Source organism: Raphanus sativus, unplaced genomic scaffold (genome assembly GCF_000801105.2).
Source record: "Raphanus sativus cultivar WK10039 unplaced genomic scaffold, ASM80110v3 Scaffold0080, whole genome shotgun sequence".
NCBI lineage: Eukaryota > Viridiplantae > Streptophyta > Magnoliopsida > Brassicales > Brassicaceae > Raphanus > Raphanus sativus.
The window spans coordinates 1-26,457 of record NW_026615402.1 but is presented as its reverse complement, the minus strand read 5'-3'; the positions used below and the strand labels follow the sequence as shown (position 1 = coordinate 26,457).

Below are 26,457 nucleotides of genomic sequence, written 5' to 3'. Positions count from 1 at the left end.
TGGCGGTCTGGAGAAGAAAACTGGACGCGTGGCTTTGGTGAAGACGCGTGGTCTCGGGTTTGGGCTTTGGGCCTGGTTTCGTTTGCCCTTCATATCGGGCTTTAGTTTGTTTGTTCTCGGCTTGGTTGGCCTTTCTGTTTCGGATTTTGGGCTGAGTTTTTTTTTGGCCCAGACCTTTAATAAAATTTATTAATCGGCAAAAAAAAAAAAAAACTGGTTTTGTAAATTATGCTTTAGGAATTATTTGGCTACGAATTTTGACTACCGGCCAACCAAAGATGGGAAGAAAAAACATGAAATTGACAGAAATGACTTGGCAATAGTGCGCTCTAACTTTTATAAAAGGCAGCGCTCTGATTAGTATTTGCCTTGGCCCTTGACTAAAATGCTGATGACTAGTTAATTATTAACCGACGCTTAGAGCTCTAGCATGGTTTCATAGGAATTTTTTTTTTGATCTTTTTATTTTCTTTTGTCTAAAAATTTTAAAAATTAAAAGTCGATTGGAACCAATCGTGAACCACTACGTGTCAGTAAAAACCCGCAAAGAATGCAAGAAACAAGTGAAAATCGATCTTTATATAACAACTTTAAAGACCCGTTTTTAGAAAAACAATGGGATCCATGCAATATTTTATTTTATTTTTTTGGTAAAAACCCTATGCTAAAGACCTGTATTGTGGATGCCAGAGCAGCATTACTATAGTTTCTTTGAAGCAGTTTCTGTAAAAAAAAAAAAATATAATAAAAGATGAGAGAAAAAGAAGAAACGTTGAAGAATGTTTCTTCACAAAGAAATTTTGACCAAATAAGAAGAGATTTTAGTGTCATGTGTTAGCATATTAGTGATTCACAATTATTTTATTTATTTTTTGATTATTTATTTAACTTATATTATTATAAAAATAGATGAGAAATGGGGAGATAAACTTTTGGGATAATGTTGCTCTTATATATAAGAAACTCTATATATAATTCCATGTAAAATTAAAAAGTCCCTATGTTTTTAATTTTGTTTTTCTACACTATTGACAAGTCTTTTTATTTTATTTATTTATTTGAAGCCTATTCATCTCTACCGAAAGGCGTAAATTCTTTATACAGTTTGTAATAACAATACATTGGTTTAGTAGTACTAAATAATATTAACTTCAATATGCACATTGCAGGTGAAATTTACTAGTTAGAATTCCAATTTTTTTATATACTCTATTGGATTTCAATTAATTCCGCTGAAAATTGATTTAGTACTATATTATATATATTATGATTATTATCATACCGTTTGATTTGGATTTGAAATTATTTCAGATAAATGTCAGGGATACAACTCGCACGTTACCAAACTTCATGTAAATTATTTTTTTGAAACTAACTTCATGTAAATTATTTAACCGAAATCCAAACCAACTTTGCATGTATGTGACTACGATTTTTGTTTCAATTGAAATTCGAACACCGGGAAAAAATTGTTTTTAGCACATTTTCATATCTTACTTATTACCACAAATCCACAATCATGCGGGCTTAGAACTGTAATTGATAAATAATGGGTATTAAACGCATAAGGGCATGCAAAACACACATATTAACTACGTAGGTCTTAGCCATACACACGTTTAACATAAGACTTCTAAAGTATAGATAACAGTCTCAGTTTTTATGTTACATACTGTATTATAAATAACTAGGTTCTTACCCGCGCTCCGCGGCGGGTTTTTTTTCTTACAAATTTGTATTTCAAACATACTATGTTGTCGTAATTAAAAAAAGTGGACAGAATATGATATAAGACTATGCTGTAATACTTTGAAAATTGAGAGAATAAACACTTTGTTAAACACGTTTAGAATGCATATTTTAAAAACAGAGCATGTGAACTATAACAGAGAATAGGTATTTATTTCAAAAATTTGTTGGTTCTTGCCTAAGATGAAAATTGAATTCACAGAAACAAACAACTAATTATCTTTGATTAGCTAAAACTCTATGTCTATGGACTTTTTAATTGTCTTTGTGTTGAAATTTTGTTATTATAATTATAATTTTTCATCTTTCCCTTTAGTTCATTTTTTGGTTCAAGTTATCTCATTCCTCAGTTCAAAACTCTATTAGAATCATTTAGCTAGGTTGTGAAAAAATGTTTGATAGAAATGTATTAAATATAATATAGTTGTTAATTTGTAATTTTGACTACACGGACCACATATAAACATTTCAGTGATAAGTAATTGAAAATAAAGAAGTGCTCGACTGCTTTTGAGATGTCTGCTTTATTCCATTGTTTCATTTTGTTTGGTTAGTTTTAAGATTCAACCGTGCATATTTTTTCTTAACGTAGGGAAATTGTATGTCTTCTTGTAATGGAGATTGTTGAAGATTTTTTTGTAAATGTTATTCTTAATCATTGATCTTGTTTCTCTGCTTGTTTTCTCTTCAAATGTGCAGTCCATTTTTTTAGATGACCCGAGAATAATATCTATTCATCACCATATTTTTTTTAACTGATTTGTCCATCACTATATCTCACTCTACAGTTTTCTTATAAAACAATATACAATCATCGTTATTAAACCACATATGGCTTTGGAGTCTTTGATTCGTTGATATTTTAAATTTATGGAAAGAAAATTGAAGTTTGCGTTATCGTTCTATTGCAAAGATTCATAGTCAAAAACTTTTATCTAACAACTATAAAAGAAGAAAGACTTACATAAAAGACCTCAAAATGTTACCTCGAGAAAACATTCAAGTTTTGTTCTACATATTGTCTTCTTAGTTAATGATAAGGCTGTCCATACTTTCTGCAATCAATATCAGCAGCAAAAAAAGTTATGAAAGGTGTTACGAAAGTATGTCTTTGGACAAGATGAGGTGATCTTCGCTGAGTTTCTGGTGATTTGGTGGTTCCCTTGTTGCTCTTGTTGATCACTTAATACTGATATTCGCATCATCTCTCATGCTTTCAACTTGGTTGTTTGAAGCTTGTACAAGATCTTATCCATTGATGCTGATTTCTACGTCTCCAACTTCGCATGTGATTCAAGCAAGTCATGGTTTTGATTGGTTTTTGTGCACTTTTATATAAGTCAAAGAGTTCTAATGGCAGCTTCTGATTTCTCCTTGTACAGCTGATATCTTCCCTTCCTCTCTTTGAAATCTGCAAACATTCACACAAAGAAAAACCTTGAAAGATTCATGGCTTTTCTAAGATACCTCAAGAAGCAGAAGCATTAGAGATTTGTTTTTGGAAAAAAAAGAGCAGAAGCATTAGAGTTGTCTTAAACAAACATCATGTTGTTCCGTCTTGATAACCCTAAAAGGCATACCCATCTCTTTTGACACTTCATCATCTTCGCTCCTTTTTCCATTAGAGATTACACGGTCTTGTCATCTCTCCCTCCTTTGCATCCTCTGCTTTCTTCTTTACACTAATTTTCATTCTTCGGAATTCAACGAAGCTTAGATTAATTTTAAACAGTTCTAATTTTAGTTTCGTTGCATCAGCAATAGAGATAGGGTTAATGATATCACCTCTTTCATTTTTGGAGACAGGGTTAATGATATCACTTCAGCCAAGTTTTGTTAATATATGATTACTCATAAATTTAAAGGTAATTTAATTTATTTATAATCATCATTATCTAAAAAACATTTATATTATGTTATCAAAAACTATTTTACATCAGACATTTTAAAAATAAATATAATCTCTGTCTAAGAATCAGAACCATTGACACCACCACTATCAAGAACAATGTTTTTTCTTACCCTAAACACACAATTTGGCTTAGCCTCGAACCTGCTTCAATAAGCAATTGACTGGATAAAGCCTACTTTTCACCTACTTTCCATTCGATGTACTAATTGTTTGGTGAATTTTTTTTGGTGTTGTTTATTTCTTGTTATCTTCTTATTTGTAAGACCTAAAAATAAAGCAGCAAACAGAGATTTAGATAATATAGTTCCAAATTGAGCACCTAAAAAAAAATATTGTATACTATTCTTACACCATCTTATACCAGCAAGCACATATGAGTTCATCGCGCAAATATCCCTAGCCAAATCACCATTCTCATTTCTGATCTTTTAGAATAAATAGACTTTTTTTGCAGATTTGAATAGTCTTGAAATACATTAGTTTTTGGTTAGTCTATTGATATAGTGTATTTAATAATTTTTAGCATGTCATTTCGTTCATTTAAATCACTTTAGATTGTATTTAGGTGTCTACATTGCATATAGGGATGTTTAAACGGGCTCGAGGCCCGCGGGCATAACGGGCTGGTATTAAACGGGCGGAACCCGTACCCGTTTAGTTATATAAAAATGTTGTAACGGGTTCATCGCGGGCCGCCCCTTAAGAATATTTACTAAACGGGCTTAACCGCGAAATAAAAGGGTGCCCGTTAATTTTTTTTTCTTTCAGATTATGTGAAACTACGTCGTATTATGTTAGGTTTTCTTCTTTATCTCAAAACTTGAATTGTTGCCGTCAAATTTCTCTCCTCTCTGTGTCGATGAATTTGAATCCATTAATCGTTTTCTTCACTAAGAAACCTCTCTCTCTCTCTCTCTCTCTCTCTCTCTCTCTGGGATGTAAATGTTTGGCCTTTCTGTTTTGTTTGGAATTATAAAAGGGCACACGGCTAAACGGGAGGGACGTTGACGGGCTTTAAACAGGTGAGACCTTGACGGGCTTTAAACGGGCGGGTACTATACGAGCAGGGCCTAAACGGGCCCGGGCCGCCCGTATTAACATCCCTAATTGCATATATTTGTTCATTTAGTGAATTAGGGTTTGGAGTGTACAATTGTAAGTTTTGGGTCAATTCTCAAGGTCATTTCTGCAACTTAGGAAGTCAAGGGTCATAAACGAAGATATCAAAAGTTCAGGGACCAAGGCTGCAAATTCAGAACACTCGATTGGGTTAAATTGCACATTATAAAGTTAAGGGGCGAAATTAGGGATGTGTCTGCAAATTACAAAGGCTTAGGCAGTTTTGTAAGGAATCAGAAGTTTAGGGATCGATTGTGCAAAAACCGAAGAAGTCACCATTAGAGCTTTCGACTGATTGCTCCACCGCGAGCTCGGAGCGGACAGACCAGTTCTGAGAGCACGACGGAGAGCTGAACGGCCTAAGCATGAAGATCTGTGGTGGAGCAAAGTAGCTGAATCAAGGACTTGACGCCATGGAGGAAAGTTGGTCGCGGAGGAAGGTTGGTCGCGGAGGAAGGTTTGTTAAAATCATTATTATACTTATATTTTTAAATATTATAAAATTAATAAATATTGTTGAAATATTGTATTTTACAGATTTGAGAAAATGATATATATATATATATATATCATTAAAACGAATATTCAAATATTTCTACATTTTGAGAAGTTACAATTCTAGAAAATGTTACTAAGCTTATAAAATTTATTTTGTTAGCAATGAAATAATAAACTATAACAAAAAAAATGATGAATATGTATATATATTTGAAGTCATGCATATTTGGTAAAACAATGCACTCCTAACTTTGGTTTTACTTTTACATTTTATATTGTTTTAAAAATAGTAATTCTTCTTTGTGTTTGTTAACAATAACTTCCGTGACACCAATCACTAAGTCATGAATCTCATTTCTCAACTTTTTGGGCTGTAGCTATGGAGATGGAAGAAAACAGAATCTGCTATACAGTTTTAAGCATTGTGATAAAAGATACAGGAGAAATATAAAAAGCTTTCTCTCCGTTGATGCTTTCACCTGTGAAGCTCCCAAACCTTGCACATCCTTACCCTGAAGACCTTTGGTGGTTTTGATTCTTTGCGGCAAGAACAGCTGATTCGAAAGTTTTTTCAACAGCGTGAAACAGATCATAACAACGATATATATTGGTATATATAGATAAACATTTTAAAATTATATACACAAGCATGGAAAGAAGATTACGGTTTGTGCTACTGTTTTATTGCAGGCATCTATAGTCAAAACTTTTGTTCTCGTTGATGATCACTGAATACTGAACTCCACCTGACCTCTCGACTTGGTTGTTTGAAGCTTGTACAAGATCTTATCCAGTAATGGTCATTTCTTCTTCTCCAGCTTCACATGTGATTCAAGCAAAAAAACAATTCAGTAGAATTATCATGGTTTGATTGGTTTACGGGAGTTTTCATATAAGTGAAGGAGGACCCCAAGTTTTCTAATAGCAGGTTCTACTTTCATCCTCACAAGTGTCCCAAACCTTGTGCATTTTGTTCCAAACTGCTATCTTCGCTTCCTCTCTTTGCAATCTGCAAACTTTCAACAAAGAAAAACACTGACAGATTAAAGGCTGTTCTGAGGTATCCCAAGAAAAAAGGGAGCAGAACATCCAAATTTGCCTTCAACCTTAGCAGGCTCTAAGTACGTAAAGAAGCTTTGGACAGAGAGAGAGTTTGAAGCTGTTTGGCAATGCCTAGAAAATTGCAGTCGAGTTGTTCTAGAGATGAGTGTAAGGGATTACCGTGGTTATAAAATGCTGCTCTCTCAAATTGAGGTTGGTGATGAATGCGTTGTTGGACAGTTTGACGAAGTATGTGACGGCTACTTCATCTACAAAGAAATATTATGTTTCATTGATTATATTAATTTTGTGTAAATTTTGATTAGACACAGTCTCATCTTGTAGGTTTCTATGTCTACTTAATGCAACACATATATTATTAATATTTATGTATGGTCAATCTGCAATAAATATGAGAAACTGATCTTCTATAAACGATAGTCGGTCATGCTCTGTTATAGACGGTGCTTACTCAAGCATCTGAAGCAAATATGAGAATGTGAACTTGTATACACATTTGTTCTCCCAAAGAAGACTAAACGTTCTCTAGAGATTGATCAATAAGTCCAAAGTTCAAATATTTTAATGGTTTTCTAACCACTAAAGCCACTAACAATTCCAACAATCAAACAAGGTGATAACAACCAAAAGAAGTAAGGCATTTACCTCTTCCTGAACCCAAACCATGTTGGCCAAGAACTTCTTGTGACTCTCTGGTACAACCTCCACCAGACTCTCTTCAGGTACAATATTTCGAGAGACTTCAAACAATATTAGGTTCGTCAACACCAAGCATTCAAACAATATTAGGTTTGTTGGTTTCGGGCATAGGCGTCTTTCGCCGGAAAGGGTTGTTAGCGGAGAAGAGACTTGAAAAGATGGAACTTTTGCCGGCCTCAACACACTCCTCTTACGCACACCAAAGTCATAAATCCAAAAAAATAAACTCTGTTTATGTATACAGAAAAGCACAAGACACTAATTCTTGTCTTTTGGAATCTTCCCTGAAAAAAATCCACAATCAAACTCATCAGTCACTCAGACACACGCTTTGCTTTTGTGTTGCTATCACTAAGTAATAACCAGCATTGATCAATCACACTTCACACTCTTCTTATGTAAACCTATTCCACTGCCATCGTCAAGTCATTGTTATAGTCAGAACTCAGATTATACAAACAACTGACGATCACCAAAGAAACTACGGTTCCGTTTTTGAATTATCTAACTGAAAAAAACTTGGATACAAATTCAATAAAAGATTACTTCAAAATCTTAGCAGCTGCGGATGAGGATGATCACCCTCAAGGAACACATGACTATAATATCACCAAACATATAGTCTTATATCATATTTTATAGCTTGCTGAGCCAAAAAAAAAATTTGCAAAATCACAATCCCTAAACACACACCTTTGTGAAAGAGAAAAAGAAAAAAAAAACAATCATGATCTAGAGAAAGAGAGCTAACTTGGAGGTGGCGGAAGTTTCTTCTTCGAGCCAGTTGCGGATATGCTTGACGTTACGCCTCAATACGGTGGCAGATTGCTTGACGTCGCCCTTCAATAGCACTACCACGGCGCCTACTCCGGTCACTGTCAGTATGAAATTCGTCAAACCCATTATAGTATTTCGATTCCCCCAAAAATCAGAACCCTTCGGTCACCTCGCCGGAGAAGAGAGTCGTGAAGATCCTTGATTGGGTCTGAACTTCTTCAGCCTTTGTCTTGTTGTCTTGTTCCACATCCCCGTTCAATTTAAAAGCGAAAGAGGAAGAGAGATATCGATCAAATCGAAAGAGGAAGAGAGAGAGAGAGAGCGCAGAACCCTTCGGTGCAAAAGACAAAAGTGATGTGGAGAGACAAAATATTTTGATTGGGTTCTCAGTTTTTTCATTTATTGACATGGCAGTCTCAAATTCATTTTAAAATCTGATGTGTCAACACCAGGAGAGAACCTTGCTTCATTACTGTGTGGATTATATAATTATTTTAGCATGTGAATATGGTCCATATGTTCAGTCCATGGTCCATGTGATAAAGGTGCCTGCATGTATAATTAATAGATATAGACCGATAGAGATCCTTCGTGTACTACCTCAAACAAAAAGCAATATAAATAATCAGTAATCGCACCCGAATAACCCTCATGAAAAAAAAATTTAGCAGACATAAATATCTCGAACAGTGTTAGGAGCCCTGTTCAGAATCGCGCTACGCGCTATCCGTACGGTTACTTTGGGCCTAACGAGTTACTAAAAATTCGGGATAAACTCGGAGTATACGCGGGGCCTAGTTTTAATAAGATTCTAGTTTAAATGTACAAAAATTCATCAAATACCAAGTTAGATCATACATCACAACCGTTGTTTCTTCAACCACATCTACTATACAAAAGCAAAACCTACATCACACTTTTTCTGTTGCCACCAGAAAACTCTTAGAGCCACATAACCTACATCTCATTTTTTTTCTGAAAATCGTAGATCACATAACAACCATACTTCCAGTCTACATCATTTGAGTTTCCTTTTATCTGTTGCTGGATTTCCATTCTTTCCTAAGCTAAAACAACAATAAAATTTCAACATCATTACGAGAAAAAATATATAGAAAGTGAAATGATTATATTAACATGACTCACGACAACACTTCCAAAATTTTGATTGTCAACATACAAACATCACTACAGGACAAGTTTTATTATCCTTATTAAAAATTATTTACTGAACTATAAAGACAACACTAGAAACTCTAACAAAAAAAAAGAAATTTTTTGAACCTTCTTAGGACATCTCCAACCCTACTTCATTTTCTACTCCAAACATCATTTTGGAGTAAAATCTTCTCCAATCCCACTCCATTTTCAACTCCAAAATAGAGTAATAGCTAGGGTTACTCCATTTATGGAATAATCTTACACATTACTCCATTTTAGAGTTGAACTTATTTTATTTATGAAATGGTCCTTTAAATTTTTAATTTTCTCATTTATTATTTAGATAATATTTTAAAATGATATAATAACATGAAAAACAAGATATTTTATTATTTAATAATTTAATTTAACATTCGCGTTTCTCTATTGCGAAAGGACATATTCGTTTTTGGAAAAAAAAATTGTTACATTACATCATGACTATATGTATAATTTTACACAACATGATAATTAAGGATGAGCGTGAACTCGACGCACCAATTGAAATTACAAGAGAAACTTCAACTCTAGAGATCAAAACTGCATAAGATGAAAATATCCCGATTTCAAAATTTTCTTACTCGATTTAGGAATATCAAAGATAAAGAAACTCATTTTTCATTATAAAATGCATTAGTTGATCATTTGTGGAAAAAAATATTCTAATGTTCATTATTGAACCAACTTATATATTATATTTTATTCTATTTTTATGATTTCTTGTACCTATTAATAATAAATTTTTAATTTAAATAAGTTATATTTTAAGACATTTTTGCAAATATAAAATAGTTGGGGTTAATTGGTAAAATTTTATAAGTATAGAATATTATTAACTATTTTTAGAGACAAAATGGAGTAGTACATTGGAGTAAAACATCACTCTATTTTGGAGTTGCACCATTTTAAAATAAAATTTGAAGTAATACATTGGAGATGCTCTTACAGACACTCTAGGGCAGGTGATGTGAAACCAGACAATTTAGTAAGAAGCTTGGTGTGTGATATACGAAGCTCTAAATCAAGATTTTAATTTTAATTAAAAAAAAAAGCTAACAAAAAAAGTACGAAACTGAAAAAGTTTCAATAACTAAAATCATCAACAAAGCTTCCGCTACACGTCAACGAAGCTTCGCTCACAACATTTATCAGCTCTTGATTCACGATCTATAAACATCAACCTAAACAAATTTCACAAATAACCAAGCTTTGGTAAAAGATTATTACCGAGAAATGACTTCAGTAAGGGTGGAAATGAAGATCAGACATGTATGAGCTCTTGATTCATTCTGTCTCACTTTCGATTGACAACAAAAATCACAGATAAGAATTACAAGTGTGAAAATTCAGAAAAAACCCCAAATCAATACTCGGGATAAAGAGATAAGGTTTTTAATTTTTTATCTAAATGGGCCAAATAGTTTGGGTCAAACAACTTTTAATCAACTGTATTATTCATTAGGCGGCCGCATTATCAAATTCAGTGCGCTACTCGGCCTAAAATCAGAGCACCGTATAATGTCACCGAATTGGACTAATTCGCCACGACAACCTCACGTTTCACGTATACGCGGGCGATTACGCGGCTAGGCGCCCGCATTTTAGAACAGGAGGAGTAATATATTTATTTTATACTATAGACAGTTCATGGTAAAGGGATGATTTTCTGGTTCGAATCGTTTGCATATTTGTTCAAAAAAAAAAGAATCGTTTGCATACATGGCTATTAGAGCATCTTTAACGCAGGGCTCTTAAAGAGTTTTTAGTGTATTTAGTAATTAAAGAAAAAGAAAAAAGACAAATAAGCTAAACAACGTATCCTAATTAAGCGATAAAACAAACGTTTCTTGTAACACGTGTCTCTCTCTCACGGCTCTCTCTCTCTCTCTCGACGAACTCGAGAGCGATCTTTATCCGTTTCTTCATCTTCTTCCCGAAATCTATTTTGATTCTGTTTCACCGAATCACTGAATCGTCAAGGAGATTCCCTCTCTTTTGATTCTGCTTCTGCTTTCAAGTCTAATTCTTTTGATTCAGATTGATAGGAGTTTCCAGATTCTCATATAGTTGGCGATCAGGTACATCGTTGATGATTGGTTCATCATGTATGCTGATTTTGTTACTTTTACTCGTTTGATTAAACGCATAAGGGCATGCAAAACACACATATTAACTACGTAGGTCTTAGCCATACACACGTTTAACATAAGACTTCTAAAGTATAGATAACAGTCTCAGTTTTTATGTTACATACTGTATTATAAATAATTATATAATTATTTTAGCATGTGAATATGGTCCATATGTTCAGTCCATGGTCCATGTGATAAAGGTGCCTGCATGTATAATTAATAGATATAGACCGATAGAGATCCTTCGTGTACTACCTCAAACAAAAAGCAATATAAATAATCAGTAATCGCACCCGAATAACCCTCATGAAAAAAAAATTTAGCAGACATAAATATCTCGAACAGTGTTAGGAGCCCTGTTCAGAATCGCGCTACGCGCTATCCGTACGGTTACTTTGGGCCTAACGAGTTACTAAAAATTCGGGATAAACTCGGAGTATACGCGGGGCCTAGTTTTAATAAGATTCTAGTTTAAATGTACAAAAATTCATCAAATACCAAGTTAGATCATACATCACAACCGTTGTTTCTTCAACCACATCTACTATACAAAAGCAAAACCTACATCACACTTTTTCTGTTGCCACCAGAAAACTCTTAGAGCCACATAACCTACATCTCATTTTTTTTCTGAAAATCGTAGATCACATAACAACCATACTTCCAGTCTACATCATTTGAGTTTCCTTTTATCTGTTGCTGGATTTCCATTCTTTCCTAAGCTAAAACAACAATAAAATTTCAACATCATTACGAGAAAAAATATATAGAAAGTGAAATGATTATATTAACATGACTCACGACAACACTTCCAAAATTTTGATTGTCAACATACAAACATCACTACAGGACAAGTTTTATTATCCTTATTAAAAATTATTTACTGAACTATAAAGACAACACTAGAAACTCTAACAAAAAAAAAGAAATTTTTTGAACCTTCTTAGGACATCTCCAACCCTACTTCATTTTCTACTCCAAACATCATTTTGGAGTAAAATCTTCTCCAATCCCACTCCATTTTCAACTCCAAAATAGAGTAATAGCTAGGGTTACTCCATTTATGGAATAATCTTACACATTACTCCATTTTAGAGTTGAACTTATTTTATTTATGAAATGGTCCTTTAAATTTTTAATTTTCTCATTTATTATTTAGATAATATTTTAAAATGATATAATAACATGAAAAACAAGATATTTTATTATTTAATAATTTAATTTAACATTCGCGTTTCTCTATTGCGAAAGGACATATTCGTTTTTGGAAAAAAAAATTGTTACATTACATCATGACTATATGTATAATTTTACACAACATGATAATTAAGGATGAGCGTGAACTCGACGCACCAATTGAAATTACAAGAGAAACTTCAACTCTAGAGATCAAAACTGCATAAGATGAAAATATCCCGATTTCAAAATTTTCTTACTCGATTTAGGAATATCAAAGATAAAGAAACTCATTTTTCATTATAAAATGCATTAGTTGATCATTTGTGGAAAAAAATATTCTAATGTTCATTATTGAACCAACTTATATATTATATTTTATTCTATTTTTATGATTTCTTGTACCTATTAATAATAAATTTTTAATTTAAATAAGTTATATTTTAAGACATTTTTGCAAATATAAAATAGTTGGGGTTAATTGGTAAAATTTTATAAGTATAGAATATTATTAACTATTTTTAGAGACAAAATGGAGTAGTACATTGGAGTAAAACATCACTCTATTTTGGAGTTGCACCATTTTAAAATAAAATTTGAAGTAATACATTGGAGATGCTCTTACAGACACTCTAGGGCAGGTGATGTGAAACCAGACAATTTAGTAAGAAGCTTGGTGTGTGATATACGAAGCTCTAAATCAAGATTTTAATTTTAATTAAAAAAAAAAGCTAACAAAAAAAGTACGAAACTGAAAAAGTTTCAATAACTAAAATCATCAACAAAGCTTCCGCTACACGTCAACGAAGCTTCGCTCACAACATTTATCAGCTCTTGATTCACGATCTATAAACATCAACCTAAACAAATTTCACAAATAACCAAGCTTTGGTAAAAGATTATTACCGAGAAATGACTTCAGTAAGGGTGGAAATGAAGATCAGACATGTATGAGCTCTTGATTCATTCTGTCTCACTTTCGATTGACAACAAAAATCACAGATAAGAATTACAAGTGTGAAAATTCAGAAAAAACCCCAAATCAATACTCGGGATAAAGAGATAAGGTTTTTAATTTTTTATCTAAATGGGCCAAATAGTTTGGGTCAAACAACTTTTAATCAACTGTATTATTCATTAGGCGGCCGCATTATCAAATTCAGTGCGCTACTCGGCCTAAAATCAGAGCACCGTATAATGTCACCGAATTGGACTAATTCGCCACGACAACCTCACGTTTCACGTATACGCGGGCGATTACGCGGCTAGGCGCCCGCATTTTAGAACAGGAGGAGTAATATATTTATTTTATACTATAGACAGTTCATGGTAAAGGGATGATTTTCTGGTTCGAATCGTTTGCATATTTGTTCAAAAAAAAAAGAATCGTTTGCATACATGGCTATTAGAGCATCTTTAACGCAGGGCTCTTAAAGAGTTTTTAGTGTATTTAGTAATTAAAGAAAAAGAAAAAAGACAAATAAGCTAAACAACGTATCCTAATTAAGCGATAAAACAAACGTTTCTTGTAACACGTGTCTCTCTCTCACGGCTCTCTCTCTCTCTCTCGACGAACTCGAGAGCGATCTTTATCCGTTTCTTCATCTTCTTCCCGAAATCTATTTTGATTCTGTTTCACCGAATCACTGAATCGTCAAGGAGATTCCCTCTCTTTTGATTCTGCTTCTGCTTTCAAGTCTAATTCTTTTGATTCAGATTGATAGGAGTTTCCAGATTCTCATATAGTTGGCGATCAGGTACATCGTTGATGATTGGTTCATCATGTATGCTGATTTTGTTACTTTTACTCGTTTGATTGAAACGTAGAGAGATATGTATGGTGTTTATGTGGAATCATAGTTTCTGCTTTTTCTGTTGTGAGAACATAAAGGAGAGAATTTTGATGTTTCATCTTGATGTATTATTGTTATCTTGTGGTATAATTCTCTGTGAAGCTGTTCATATATTTGGTTGCTCTGTGACAATGCTTTCGTTTTTAAATATTATATGTGAACTTGATGAAGCCCTTTGATTTCGAAACAACCAGAGTCTTTTGCAAGGTTTTGTTCTTTTATGATATCAGTTTTAGTTCTATTTTGCTCTGTCTCTGCAAAAAAATAAAATGGTGATGTGAAGCTTTGTTTATCTTTGCAGGATGTTGAAGTACTGATGCATGCAAAGACGAGAGCATGTGATCATTATAAAGGGTGGAGCTTGTTACATGATGAGACAGGTGTGTGATTGTTCAGTTGCTAGTTGTGTAAAGCAGTGTCTAGGATAGCTTAAAGAACGGGTGTGGAGGAACGAGACCACGCTGAGATGTTGATGGACTGACTCTGTTTTGTTTCTGACTCTGTTTTGTTTTTGGTTTTGTGGTGTGCAGAACAAACGTGGTGGGAGGATTAAGTTACAACTATGGTGATGCCTCAGTTTCAATTTGACCACGCTGAAAAAAAGATGATCTCTACGGTAAAGTGATGGTTCATGAAGTATTAGAAGTATCTGGTTATTGATTCATCTTCGTCTTTCAGGTCAAGACAGAGTCAAAGAATGAAGCATTGGGAGTTTTCTTGTGTCACGGAGTGGAGGAAGTCTTGTAGTTTTCTGTCTTGTTGTCTTGTAGCATTGGGAGTAAACTTGTAGTTTTCTGTCGTGGAGGAAGTTTTGTAGTTTCCAATCACGTTTGATCACACACATATTCTCTCATTCTCAACCAACTGAGATCATCTTGTTTAGACATGTTTTTCATAAAATGTTTAATTCTTTTTTAAGAACTCTTAACTAAGCGACTTGCATTGGAGATGGTAAATTTTTAAAATCTCTTAGCTATGTCTCTTAAGTCACTTTACTACTTAAAAACTATTAAAAAATAGTTAAGCCACTCTAATAAGAGCTTTGGGTTAATGATGCTATTATATTCCGGTCATAAAACTTTTAGTACTCCGTGACAATGTCAGGTCGCAATACCTTTAATAGTATTCCCTCCGTTTCAATATACTTGATGTTTTAGAGAAATTTTGTTGTTTCATAATAGATGATGTTTGCACAAATTTATGTAACTTTAATTTTATCAAAAACTGTGTAACCAATTGAATTTTTATTATTTCTATTTATAATTAAATAAATTAGTTTTAAATTGTAATTTAGTAATATTTTAAATAAAAAATAGTTTTCCTTAATATTTGTGCATTGAGTTAAAACATCAAGTAATATGGAACAGAGGGAGTATTTTAGAGCGACTGAACCGGATCGATAACCGTAGCGTGTCAGGTCGCAATAATCAGACACCGTGATGAATCTGGACACGAAGTCACGACACTTCGGGTTTCACAGTCCTCGAGGGAAGGGAACAGTTACTGGGACCCGTTTTATGGGGACTGTGTGTGAATCGTGACGCGTAGTCTTTCGTGTGATGGGACATAAGAAAGCAACAAACACTGTATTGGTTCGTTGGATGAATCCCCAATATGTCGGCAACAATCATGCACACAAAATCTTTTTTTTTTGGTCATAATGTTCACACAAAATTATTTAAAAAGAAATCAAATAGTTTTGGACTTTCTTTTTTTGCTTAAAAATAGTTTTGGACTTGATAAATAAAAATATTAAAGTCTTTTTTATGGTAAATAAAGCATCATGGACATTTGAAATTTAAACCATAGAAAGTAAGTTCTTCAAGTGAAACATTAACATTGAATTTCTAGAATGTTTCCAGTTAATATAGATGACCAAATTGTAAAAGTTTGTCAATTTATAGCCCTAAGCCTTTTTCAAAAAAAAATTTGTTATTTATAGCCCTCAGATTTCGGAGTTGGTCCTGTATACAATTGACATTGGTCGCTTGTGGATGTCTTGAATTTGAATGATGTAGTTAAATTTTTTGAATATAATACTTTTTCTATAGATATCTTAGTGTATTTGAAAACAGAAACATACTAAAAATAGACCAAAAGATCTCAAATCTTTCCGATTTTGCCTAACTAAAACGTTTTGACATTAGATCTGATGTGAGATCCTACGTGGTAATGAAATATATGAGCTATATGCATGAACACGTGACGTGAGAAACATAGGCTCACCACTACACCGGAAGACTTCTAGGGTGATCGATCAGACGATCACTTCCTTTTTATAGGGGAATAATTTCGGCAACCGAACTTAATCAAGAACCACATGATGAGTTAGGTCATCACGGGGCCTAGACGGCTACACGTGAACCGTAGCTTTAGATAAAATGTTACATTCTGTGGTCAAGCAATCACATGTGGACGGTGGATTTTCGTGTGTTTACATCGTAGCAATAACTTTTAGCTACCCCGTTTTTACCCTAATGTTTACTAATCAACTTTTGAAACATCGTATAAACAGAACAAATAGTTGGGGAATGCAGCGGAACTTATGTGGATATATATAAGTAAGAACACACACAAAAGGTATACGGGCCCCTAAATTTTAGAAGCCATATAAAATTTAATAAAAATAATAAGAATTTATAGGCTTATGTTCATATGTATTAATTTTTAAAAAATTTAGGGACAACGCTATGTCGAGGTCTTTAGACATATGTTGTTCCCATGTGAAAATGGAAAACTCGAATGTTGCACAATACTTTTTTGGGGTAATTGGATAAAAGAGACACCATCAACCTAGGTTTGTCCTTCTAGTATTTTTTCTTAATTAGTTGGAAAAATAAGATTTATATTAATGTTAATACCATAATACCCTCATGATTAATTAAATTAAATTTTCAATTAAATACATAGTTTGGTTTAATTATAAATTATTTTATTTTTTAAAAGTAAAAAAAGCAAGAAAAAGTAACACGTTTACCCTAATTATTTTTCTAATTCTCTGATCTTCTCTGCCTAAGCTTTCGAAGCTCTTCAATGGTGATTTTGGCTTGAGGAGAATCCTACCTTCTTCCCGATTAAGTTTACCTTTTGCTATTATTTTGATTGAATATTCTTTGGTTTGGTTCCTGAAAATCTTACGGCTCAAGAAGAGTTTTTAAGTTTTCTTACAGAGTTTCTAATGGTCATATATTTGGTATTTGTAGACCTTTGAGATGATAAGCAATTCTTCATAGATCATTCTGGTGCAGTGCCAATTACTGCACACCATGTATTGTATTCAAACGCTTATTCTCGCCATGAGTGCCAGGTTCTTCGTGAAAAGAAAAGAATCTAATGTTGTTAAGAATTGTGTGGGGGAGAATAACTGACCTATTTGTTAAATTTAAATTATGTATCGACGATACCAAAAATCTTTGTGTCCTATTGGTTAAATACCTTGTATCTGTCGTGGGTGTAGGTTCGAACTACAGATCTACAATTTTTTTTTCTTTATTTGAATTTTTGTTAATTCAATGATCATGGGATAGAAGATATTGTGCATGATTTATGGTAGATTTACCGTAAATTTAGGAAAGATATTAACTGAAATATAAAACTTTCCATATTTTTCATATTTGACTAGAATATATATCCTACCTCACCCATAACACAGTACAACAGGTAGGAAATCTATTCTTCCTTATGCGTCACATAAGGTAAAAGACAGAAGAGATTATGACACAAAAATTACGTAAGGTACAATATAGGGTTGATGCTATATGTCGTTATCTAGTTGTAGGTAGATTGAAAGCATCTTGCTAGATTGTAATGTACCAAATTCTAACTCAGATATAAAATACAGAAAAGTTTAGTTTACAGTATATACCCTGGATAGATCTATGTATAAAATTTATTATCCGATTTCTAGGTTAAGTAGATCACCAGAATGTGTATTCTAACCTGGTTAGAAGGTAAAATAAAATATGATTTCCTATTTTTTAAAAAATAACTTAAACATAGAAATTATCATATTTATGTTTCCAATAGTTTTTATATTTTTTTACATTTTTAAAACTAAGTTTACTATTTTTTTCATAGACAAAGGGTAAAATATGTCCAGAATTGCCAAAAATATGAAAAATCCTACAATGACAAATAAAAGTTTAAAGTGTCTCTTTTATCCAATTCCCCCTACTTTTTTTTTGGGTAACAAAAGAGACCATTAACTTGGGCATAAGAAGCCGATAAATATCAAAACCTTAGTGAAACGCAGTTTATTTTCAGTTAATTATCCTAAGCGAGACGAAAAGAAACTTACTTGGCTTGAATCCGAGATCCGTGAATCTGTCTACCGGACAAACTTAGATGTATATATGTTGAAGCAGAAAGTGACGAGAGCTTACAGTTTATAAACGATATATAGAGATAGAAAAGAAACGAGGAAGAAGCAAAATATCTTCTGGCAATTAGGTAAAAAGATCAAGAAAAATTGAGGGAAACAACGACAATATAATCTGAAACCACCTGACTGTTGTTGGTTACCGACAAGATTTGGTCTCAATCTGATTATAAACATATAACTAAAATTTCATTTTGCAGCGGTCAACAAAATATGATTCAGCAAGTGCTAGATCGTCACATATATAAAGGCTTAAGGGAATCTCCTCAAGAAACACTAACGCTTCACATGACACTCAACATCAAGATGCTTGAGTTTATGGTTAACCACAGAGTCTATCCACGGTGTGACACAAGACTGATCATTTTCATTCCTAGGAATACTTAACTTTTTTTTTGAATTATACAGAGGTATTTTGGCCCCACCAAAATGATCCAGACTAGTCACATGTTGCCATGTGTCGATTCTATGTCCCTGACGATGCCGAAATGCTAATTCCCCAGTGGCCGAGATTTGAATCCAGATGACGGAACTCACAGCTGTGAACCTTTTACCACTAGAGTTAGAAGCCCGGTTTAGGAATACTTAACTTGAGCTTGTGCAAGGATGAAACCTATATCGAAATCTAGAAACCTATTTAAAAAATTCCCAAAGGCATTGTAATTTGGGAAATCAGTGGCGTCTAAAACCAACAAGGGAATCAAAAGCCAGAGATTTTCCACCTCTTGAATAAAAGACTTAGTCCTAACAACATCAACAACACGTCACCATCCTCTACAAGCAACCAAACTCCAGAACAGTTACAAAGATGAACAAACTACAATGGCTTTACTCATAATAGTACATATATTTAATCTCAAATTCTCCATATTATTCCTTCAGGCTAGAGAATTCAACCCATTACAATTTTTGCCTTTATGATATTATTATAGGTAAATTCACACCAACCCTTTGATATTTATTTCTTTTTAAAAACAGAGATTCCTATTTTCTCTATTTGTAGGGGAAAATTAGCAATCTATTTTTACTTTATGTTTTGAGCAATTCTATTATATAAAAATACACTGGAGCAAACAACATCTCTATTTTAGAGGGATAATTAGTAAAATATATTGGAAATGGTCTTAGTTAATTAGTGTTGTTGTGGATTATCTATAAAAGGTTTAGGCAGTGTTAGTAGATCTTCAAATGTAGCCTTAGTTTCAAGATAGTTAAGATACTGAAACTGGTACGAAATAAAATTTGTACAACAACATACTCTGGCTATTTAATGGTGTGAGTAAGCAACATACTATGACTACTAACAATTGTCATGGCTCGGGGACAAGAATTCCATCACCATCATACTTCAAAACACCTGACCGGTTTATCGGTTTGCATCTTTCACCCATTAGTATTCTCTTCTTGCACAGCTCCTCTCCTCCATTGCCCTCGCTTAAGCTTCTTCGTCTTCTCGTTCTTTTTCTTCTCGTCTTCAATCTGTGCCCTAAGATGAGTATCTTCAGTCGAGTTCTTGCGCTGCCACAAAAGCTCTTCTTCTGGAGTGAATTATGCTTAGGTTTTGTCTTAACAACAGCCACGGTCTCAGCAGCTTCAGTAGTCTCTTTTTCAGAATCATTTCTCTGTTCTCTGTTTTCACCTTTAAGTTGTTTCTTGCGTCTGAAGGCACCGGAAATTGTAGAAGTCATCTTCTTAACAGGAAAAACCAACCTGGGTCTGATGAAACCTCTCTTCCCTTTCTCTTCTTCCATCTTCTTCTTGTATATTTTCTTCTGGTTCTTACTTTTGGTTTTCTCTGGTGCCTTGGGTTGTTTGATCACCTGACACAATGAAACCCTAAACTTGCACAATGTGGACGTGGATGCAGGGACGAGCCTTGGCAAATCCTTGCTCATCTCAGTCATGATTCGAGGTTTAGGAGAGTTTGAGGTAGATACTAATATCGTCATTGATTCAACCAATGATTAAAGAGAGAGGGAGTAGTGGCGGTGTTGTGGAAAGAGTTGTGTTATTTGTATTAAGAACCTGAGTGGTTTTGCAAAACGTGGGTTGACTACACCACGTCTCCTAGTGGTTACAGGTTAGTGCTAAATCGTGTTTTTTTTTCCACTTTTATTTCGAAAAACAAATGCAAAATGCTTTTGGTTCAGATTCGTTTTCCGGTTTTCTTTGGAATGTAAAAGCCAAATCAAATTGAGCCGGTTTAATCTGGACATCGTACTTCTATATGTAAGTAGTTATGTTGAAAATATCCAAGAAGTCATAAATGGAGTTTAGGATTTTAGAATTTTCCTCTCTTTCCAGTAATTTTGTATAATGTTGTACACACAAAACAGTATAGTATATTTGAGATTCACAAAATAGAAAAAAAAAAACAATCTTTTGTTTGTTGTCTCCTTGATTTTATTCTTTACCAAAAAAAAAAAACATGTTCACTTGCCTAAACTTAATCTGCGTTTTCCATCTTTAGTTAGTCGCTGCTGTGGCTGAGAACTAACGGTGTTAGGAGTTCTCTTACTTGGTGCTGGGATCAGAGATGGAATCAAACTTCTGCCACAAGAAAACACAAATGTTCATGACCAAACCAATAAAGACTATTGCAAAATAACATAAAATCAGACTTTATAGATAATTATTATTACCTGGTTTCTGAGAGTTTAGTACTTCTTGTCTGAACTTTCTTCGGTTTGGAGTTGGCTGGACTCTGTTTATTAGAAACTCCAGGCACATTCACTTGAACGTTCAATCGCCACAACAAATCAGAATCTGAGCAATCACTTGCTACGCCTTCGTCAGATTCGTTATCTGTAATACTCTGCACTTCAAAGTCTTGTCTCCCACCGTTTCTGTCATTTGAAAAAAAAAAAGATGGTACGTAGAGATCAGTGATATGAGGATGCAGATAAATACATGTAAAATGGAAGGTGAGTGAGCAACATACAGTGATTGCTTATCTATCCACACCCCTGACTTAAATTCTCTATCCTCTTCATTTGAGTTCAGTGATTGCCTCCGCCTCATTAACTCATGGAGATCTAAGGTGTGTCTTCTTGAAGATGTAGTATCACTAAACCCCTGCACATTGGTACATGTATACACAAATGTCATGAATTTCAGTTGCTCCTGGTAGAAAAGCAAAGCATTTATACATACCTCTGGTCCACTTAGATCCATAATCTGAGGCCTAAGATTGCTTAGTGCGTTTCCCTTGGTAGGAAGCTTGGGTCGCAAGGAAGGTGTTTCAAGTGATCTTCTTCTTGATACTCTCTCAGGGTTTGGTTGTGCATCATTACCATTTCCTTTTCTTGCTAGAGCCATTTTGAGATTAAGAATCTGAAATCCCCACAGAACATTTATCAGATTAGTGATAAGGGACACAACCAAAAGTATATATGGTGATAGAGTATGGTTTAAGAAGAACCTGTTCTTTAAGCTCCTTGACTTCTGAGTTATCTTTGTTCACACGAGCAGCGCCTAGCTCAACACTCCCCACTCGTTCAGCAAAATTCAGAGTGCTGATAGCTTCTCCAAGTGTATCAGCTTCTGGACTAATGTGGACAAACATAAGCGTCTTGGCTGATCCACCTGACAACAATACAAACAGAAGTTGTTAAAAAAAACGTATTGTATATACACAAACGCAACGAGTGATGAGGTTTTTTTTTGAGTATTTTACCGAGGGAGTCCTGGAGCAGCTGTGTGAGTTTACTATTCCTGTAAGGCACATGAGAAGTCTTCTGAGAGAGCGAAGAGATCACATCCCCAAGAGCCGAGAGGGACTTGTTGATGTGTTGAGCCTCCTTCAGTCTGTCTCCAGTCACCTCGGACTTGTCAACTCTCTCGCTTCCTGCGAGATCAACCAGATGCATGGAGCCATGGAGGATAGTTCCAGACGTGAGGTCTCTGCCTTGAACATGAACGGTGACACAGCTGTGAGATCGACTACTTCTGTCATTCATGGCTGTTGAGCTCACCGCACGGTTCATTTGTCCTAGATCCATCAGCTGTATAACGTCATCCGTCGTTGAGACAGGCATTAGACTTGCTTCCGGAACGTTAATTCCATTTTGAGAATTGTTTCTGATCTCCAACGTGGTCAGGAGTTAAGGATCAAACAAAATAAAAGTTATAGTTCTTGAAAGATGAGGAGACAGTGAGAAAAATTATTAGTCCAAAGGATATCTTTTAGGTTGGCCATCAGTGGCAAGTAGATCTCTGACTTGCTCGTTGTAAATTTCTAGCATCTGAACCGAGATTTCGTAGCTGGTTGTGTCTTTTCTTTGATCTGATAGAAGAAACAGATCAGCCAGTGCCCTGTAGTTCACACCTAGGCTTTCTTCAGTCAGTTCCTTAGGACCTGTCTAGAGTATTAGGCAAATTAGTAATTTAAAAACTTGATTCACACGGCAAGTATTGTATCAGTGTTTTTACCATGGTAAAAGTTTTCCCGGACCCGGTTTGGCCATAAGCAAAGATGCAGACATTGTAGCCATCAAGAACTGACCGTACCAGAGGCTGCATGTCTGAAAACACTTCCTCTGAAGAACAAATTATTCATTCAGTAATGTTAATCAGAGAAAAACAGACTCAAAGAAACATTATATGGACTTAAATAACCTTGTGTTGCAGAAGGACCAAAGACTTTGTTGAACATGAATGGTTTGTGTCCTTCTTTCCCATACTTTGATGGCACTCTGATTGTGATTGTCCCTTCTTCTATGTGTTCCACGGTACTCAAAGCAGTTGGTTCCCCGGGCAAGAACGGCCTAACCCGACAGTACACCCGTATGTTTCCTAATAATTACACAAGTGTGAGTGTCTCTAAGTATGCCACAAGTGATTTTTTTTTACAGTGAAGATACCTTTTAGGTCCTGCACTAGGTTGTACAATTTGCGGTTTTCTTCAAGAACTCTTTTGTATCCCGTAGCCGCATGAGCTAAACCATTTACATGATCGCCTGTGTAACAAACACAGTATATATTCACTAATTGAACATTAAAGCCTGAAGAAGCACATAGCAAGAATATGGTCTGAGTTGAAACCTAGGTGAAAGAAGTCTTCTTGATACTTCTTCTGCAGTAACTGCATTCCAGCTTTGGTAGTGTTTAGAACTTGCTTTAACTCCTGCAGGAATTTAAACAAAGCTCAAACTCCTTCTAACAGGAGATGCAAAAAAAAAAAAAAAACATTTTCACAATATGCTTGCAACACAATGGAAGCTACCTGGATGTGCTTTTGTTGGTTTAGAAGAATCTCTTGTTCTTCCAAGTGTTCAGTATTTATCCTTTGAATCTTTTCTTCTACGACTTGTGATGTTATGTTTTCTTCTACTTCGTCATGTTGTCTTACTCCACACTGCTGAGACGGTTCCACTGTCTCGCATGATGAATCATCTTCTGGAATAGGCTTTGTACTTGATTTCATCTGAAAAAGAAAAAAATTTGAAAGCAAGCTTCTTAATACTTCCTAGCCAGACCAGAACCTCGGACAGAAGAAAATGACATCATGATTATCCTCACCATTTCATTTTGGATTGATAACCGTTGCTGGACTTCTTCCATAATTTTGTTCAACACAGACTCTATAACCTGAGGAGATTAAAGAAATAAATAAATCAGATTTTTCAATAAGAATTTGGAAAATTGTGTCTACTAGTCTTGCTAACAATTCCTGGTACTATTACAGTTGGAGATACATAGCCATCATTTTTATATATCCTAAGAAGCTTTAAGAAAAAATCAATAAGGTTTCATTCAGCAAACACAACCATAATAAACTATAAAAGCAGAATTCTTACACTTGGAATGTCTTCATTCTTTTTGTCTGAAATAAATGATCGAACAAGCGCGTTAATGGATCTAGAATCTCCCTGCAAAGTAAAACAGAAATACTTTTATCATTAACCACCACAACCGATGCCATATCAACAAAACATTTCTACTTTGTCACTTACTTGCCCAAGATCAGAACACACAGGCTGATCAGGTGATGAATGAGTTGTTGACATGAACGGCTCTGAACTTTTCCTCAGAAATGGTTTCCTCGATCCAAAATTATTCTTCATGTTGGATCCATACCTCCACGGACCAGTTCCACCTTTCAGTTTCCACTCGCTATAAGACTTAAGTGCAAGTATGCTGTTCACTATCCTAATAGACTTTCCTCCCTGAAAAATAAACAAAACAAAGATTTTAAAAAGAAGAAGCTACAAGTAGTCTATATCTTCTTTCAAGTCTTTTATACCTTCTCCATGTCAGAAGCTTCAAAAGATGGCAAACCCATTTCCTCAACGGCAACTAAAAAGTTCCTGATGTTTTCAAAGTACTGAAAAGCAGAGAGTGCAGCTCCATCTGCAACATCATCCGGTGCTTCAACAACCTGTGAAAAAAAAAAGATGTTAATTCTCTACATATAAGTCAATACAATGTTTTTTTTTTTTTAAAGTCAATACAATGTTTCATTTAACTTATCTATGTAGGTTTAATACTTTATTTTCTGCCAAAACTATACTAGTTGATAAACAAACCGGTTCAGAATTCAAAAATCGATGGAACATAATCAACATAAATTACAGCTTATGGAGAACTCCGAGCAAGTTTGTCCGCAATTGTTTAATACAGTTGTTTAGCTATTTAACACCATGAAACAAACAAAAGATTAAACCGTTTACTTGACGTCACAAAACTAATATTACATGATGTGGTTTCGGGTCGATACCTTTGAGACTGAGCCAGGATTAACTTTGTTAAGAACATTACAAAGAACGATCCCGCTTCTCAACCCAAGCCTAAAATCTTCTTCAGAAGGTTCGGCGGGGAAGTCTCTACCGCTAGAAACTCCGAGCGTCTCTCTAAGCCACGCAGCAGCTTCGTATCTTCTTAGAGCTACGTGCCAAATATGAAAAGATAAATATGTTTACATGATATCTATTAACAAAGGCGATTTCAACGTGGGAATAATTCAAAATCATTATATGAAAACACGAAGGGGATAAGATCTCGGAGAGAGAAACTCACAAGATTCTTCGAGTTTCCGCGGTAATAGAAATCCGGCATCGTTTGATCGGGTACTATAATGTTGAAGAACATCTTCAACGATGGATACTATGGAGAAGGGAAAATCATTGGTCTCCTCCATCTGGCAGGGTTCCTGAGAATTTTCGTGAAATTGTTGTTTAGTTTTAAGGATTAGAGAATCTCTCAGCAGGGAGAAGTTTTGCGGTTTGTATATAAAGGATCGCAATGGAAGATGAGATATGTCTTTTTGAAATTATTTTTTTCCCTCACTTTCTCGCTAACACTTTCTAATGAATTAAACAAAACTAGATTTTGACCCGCCCTTCAAAGGGCGGGTATATTTTTTGTTTTAATCTTTTTTTTGAAAAATTATTTGTTTGTATTTGATTTATTTTATAATCATATTTGTGTTTGTTACTAATTTAATTTGATATAATAGTCTTTTAAATAAATGAAATATATAGATGGATCCAATATGTCACATTTATTGGGTTTTAACCAAAGATTTAAACATAAGTAATTTTATGTTAAATTTAGATACTTGTTCATGTATTACAAAATTTATATGTGATTTGTTCTTTTTTATTTTTAATTTGAAATTTATATATTTTAGTTTATAGAATTTTATATGATTTAAACGGATAGTCAAACCCAAACTAAAACCCATAAAATATGAATTGAAACAAAAATTTGAATTCTGAATAGACTTAAACCAAAATCTCATCATATAATTAAACTTCTTAATTTATTAATAATAAATATTACAATATCAACAACTTAGAATATTTGTGTTCAAATATTAATAACATAAACAATTTTTTGACCCACACTTGAAAGCACCATATATTTTATGATGTAAAATTTCATTAATAATTTTACAAAAAT

The 26,457-nt window shown here is 34.2% G+C and overlaps 2 protein-coding genes and 2 long non-coding RNA genes across 10 annotated transcripts; 1 reads left to right on the top strand and 3 right to left on the bottom strand.

Annotated features, from left to right (window-relative positions):
* Positions 1–3,166: 3,166 nt before the first annotated feature.
* LOC130501008 (uncharacterized) lies at positions 3,167–8,295 on the bottom strand. Of its 7 annotated transcripts, none has more exons than XR_008939453.1 (5): positions 7,791–8,295; positions 6,986–7,323; positions 6,500–6,588; positions 5,944–6,294; positions 3,167–5,832 (listed from the first exon to the last, which is right to left on the bottom strand). It is a non-coding gene; the product is annotated as an uncharacterized LOC130501008 (long non-coding RNA). The 7 variants fall into 7 exon arrangements; XR_008939454.1 differs by having other exon boundaries at positions 3,167–6,096; positions 6,187–6,294; XR_008939456.1 differs by having other exon boundaries at positions 3,167–6,096; positions 6,239–6,294.
* Positions 8,296–13,739: 5,444 nt separating this feature from the next.
* Positions 13,740–15,089, top strand: LOC130501006 (uncharacterized). The gene is made up of 4 exons (XR_008939450.1): positions 13,740–14,081; positions 14,479–14,557; positions 14,708–14,793; positions 14,856–15,089. It is a non-coding gene; the product is annotated as an uncharacterized LOC130501006 (long non-coding RNA).
* A 4,776-nt stretch (positions 15,090–19,865) lies between these two features.
* LOC108836580 (uncharacterized) lies at positions 19,866–20,504 on the bottom strand. Its single transcript, XM_018609721.2, has one exon. It carries the CDS (start codon positions 20,502–20,504, stop codon positions 19,866–19,868), a length of 639 nt encoding a protein of 212 aa, XP_018465223.2.
* A 483-nt stretch (positions 20,505–20,987) lies between these two features.
* LOC130501003 (kinesin-like protein KIN-14G) lies at positions 20,988–25,716 on the bottom strand. The gene is made up of 18 exons (XM_056995916.1): positions 25,573–25,716; positions 25,274–25,440; positions 24,800–24,934; positions 24,510–24,722; positions 24,354–24,425; positions 24,076–24,144; positions 23,780–23,980; positions 23,599–23,680; positions 23,418–23,513; positions 23,173–23,349; positions 22,987–23,093; positions 22,738–22,916; positions 22,232–22,647; positions 21,977–22,140; positions 21,740–21,888; positions 21,497–21,634; positions 21,198–21,401; positions 20,988–21,105 (listed from the first exon to the last, which is right to left on the bottom strand). Exons 1-18 carry the CDS (start codon positions 25,691–25,693, stop codon positions 20,988–20,990), a joined length of 2,808 nt encoding a protein of 935 aa, XP_056851896.1. The 5' UTR covers positions 25,694–25,716.
* Positions 25,717–26,457: the final 741 nt, after the last annotated feature.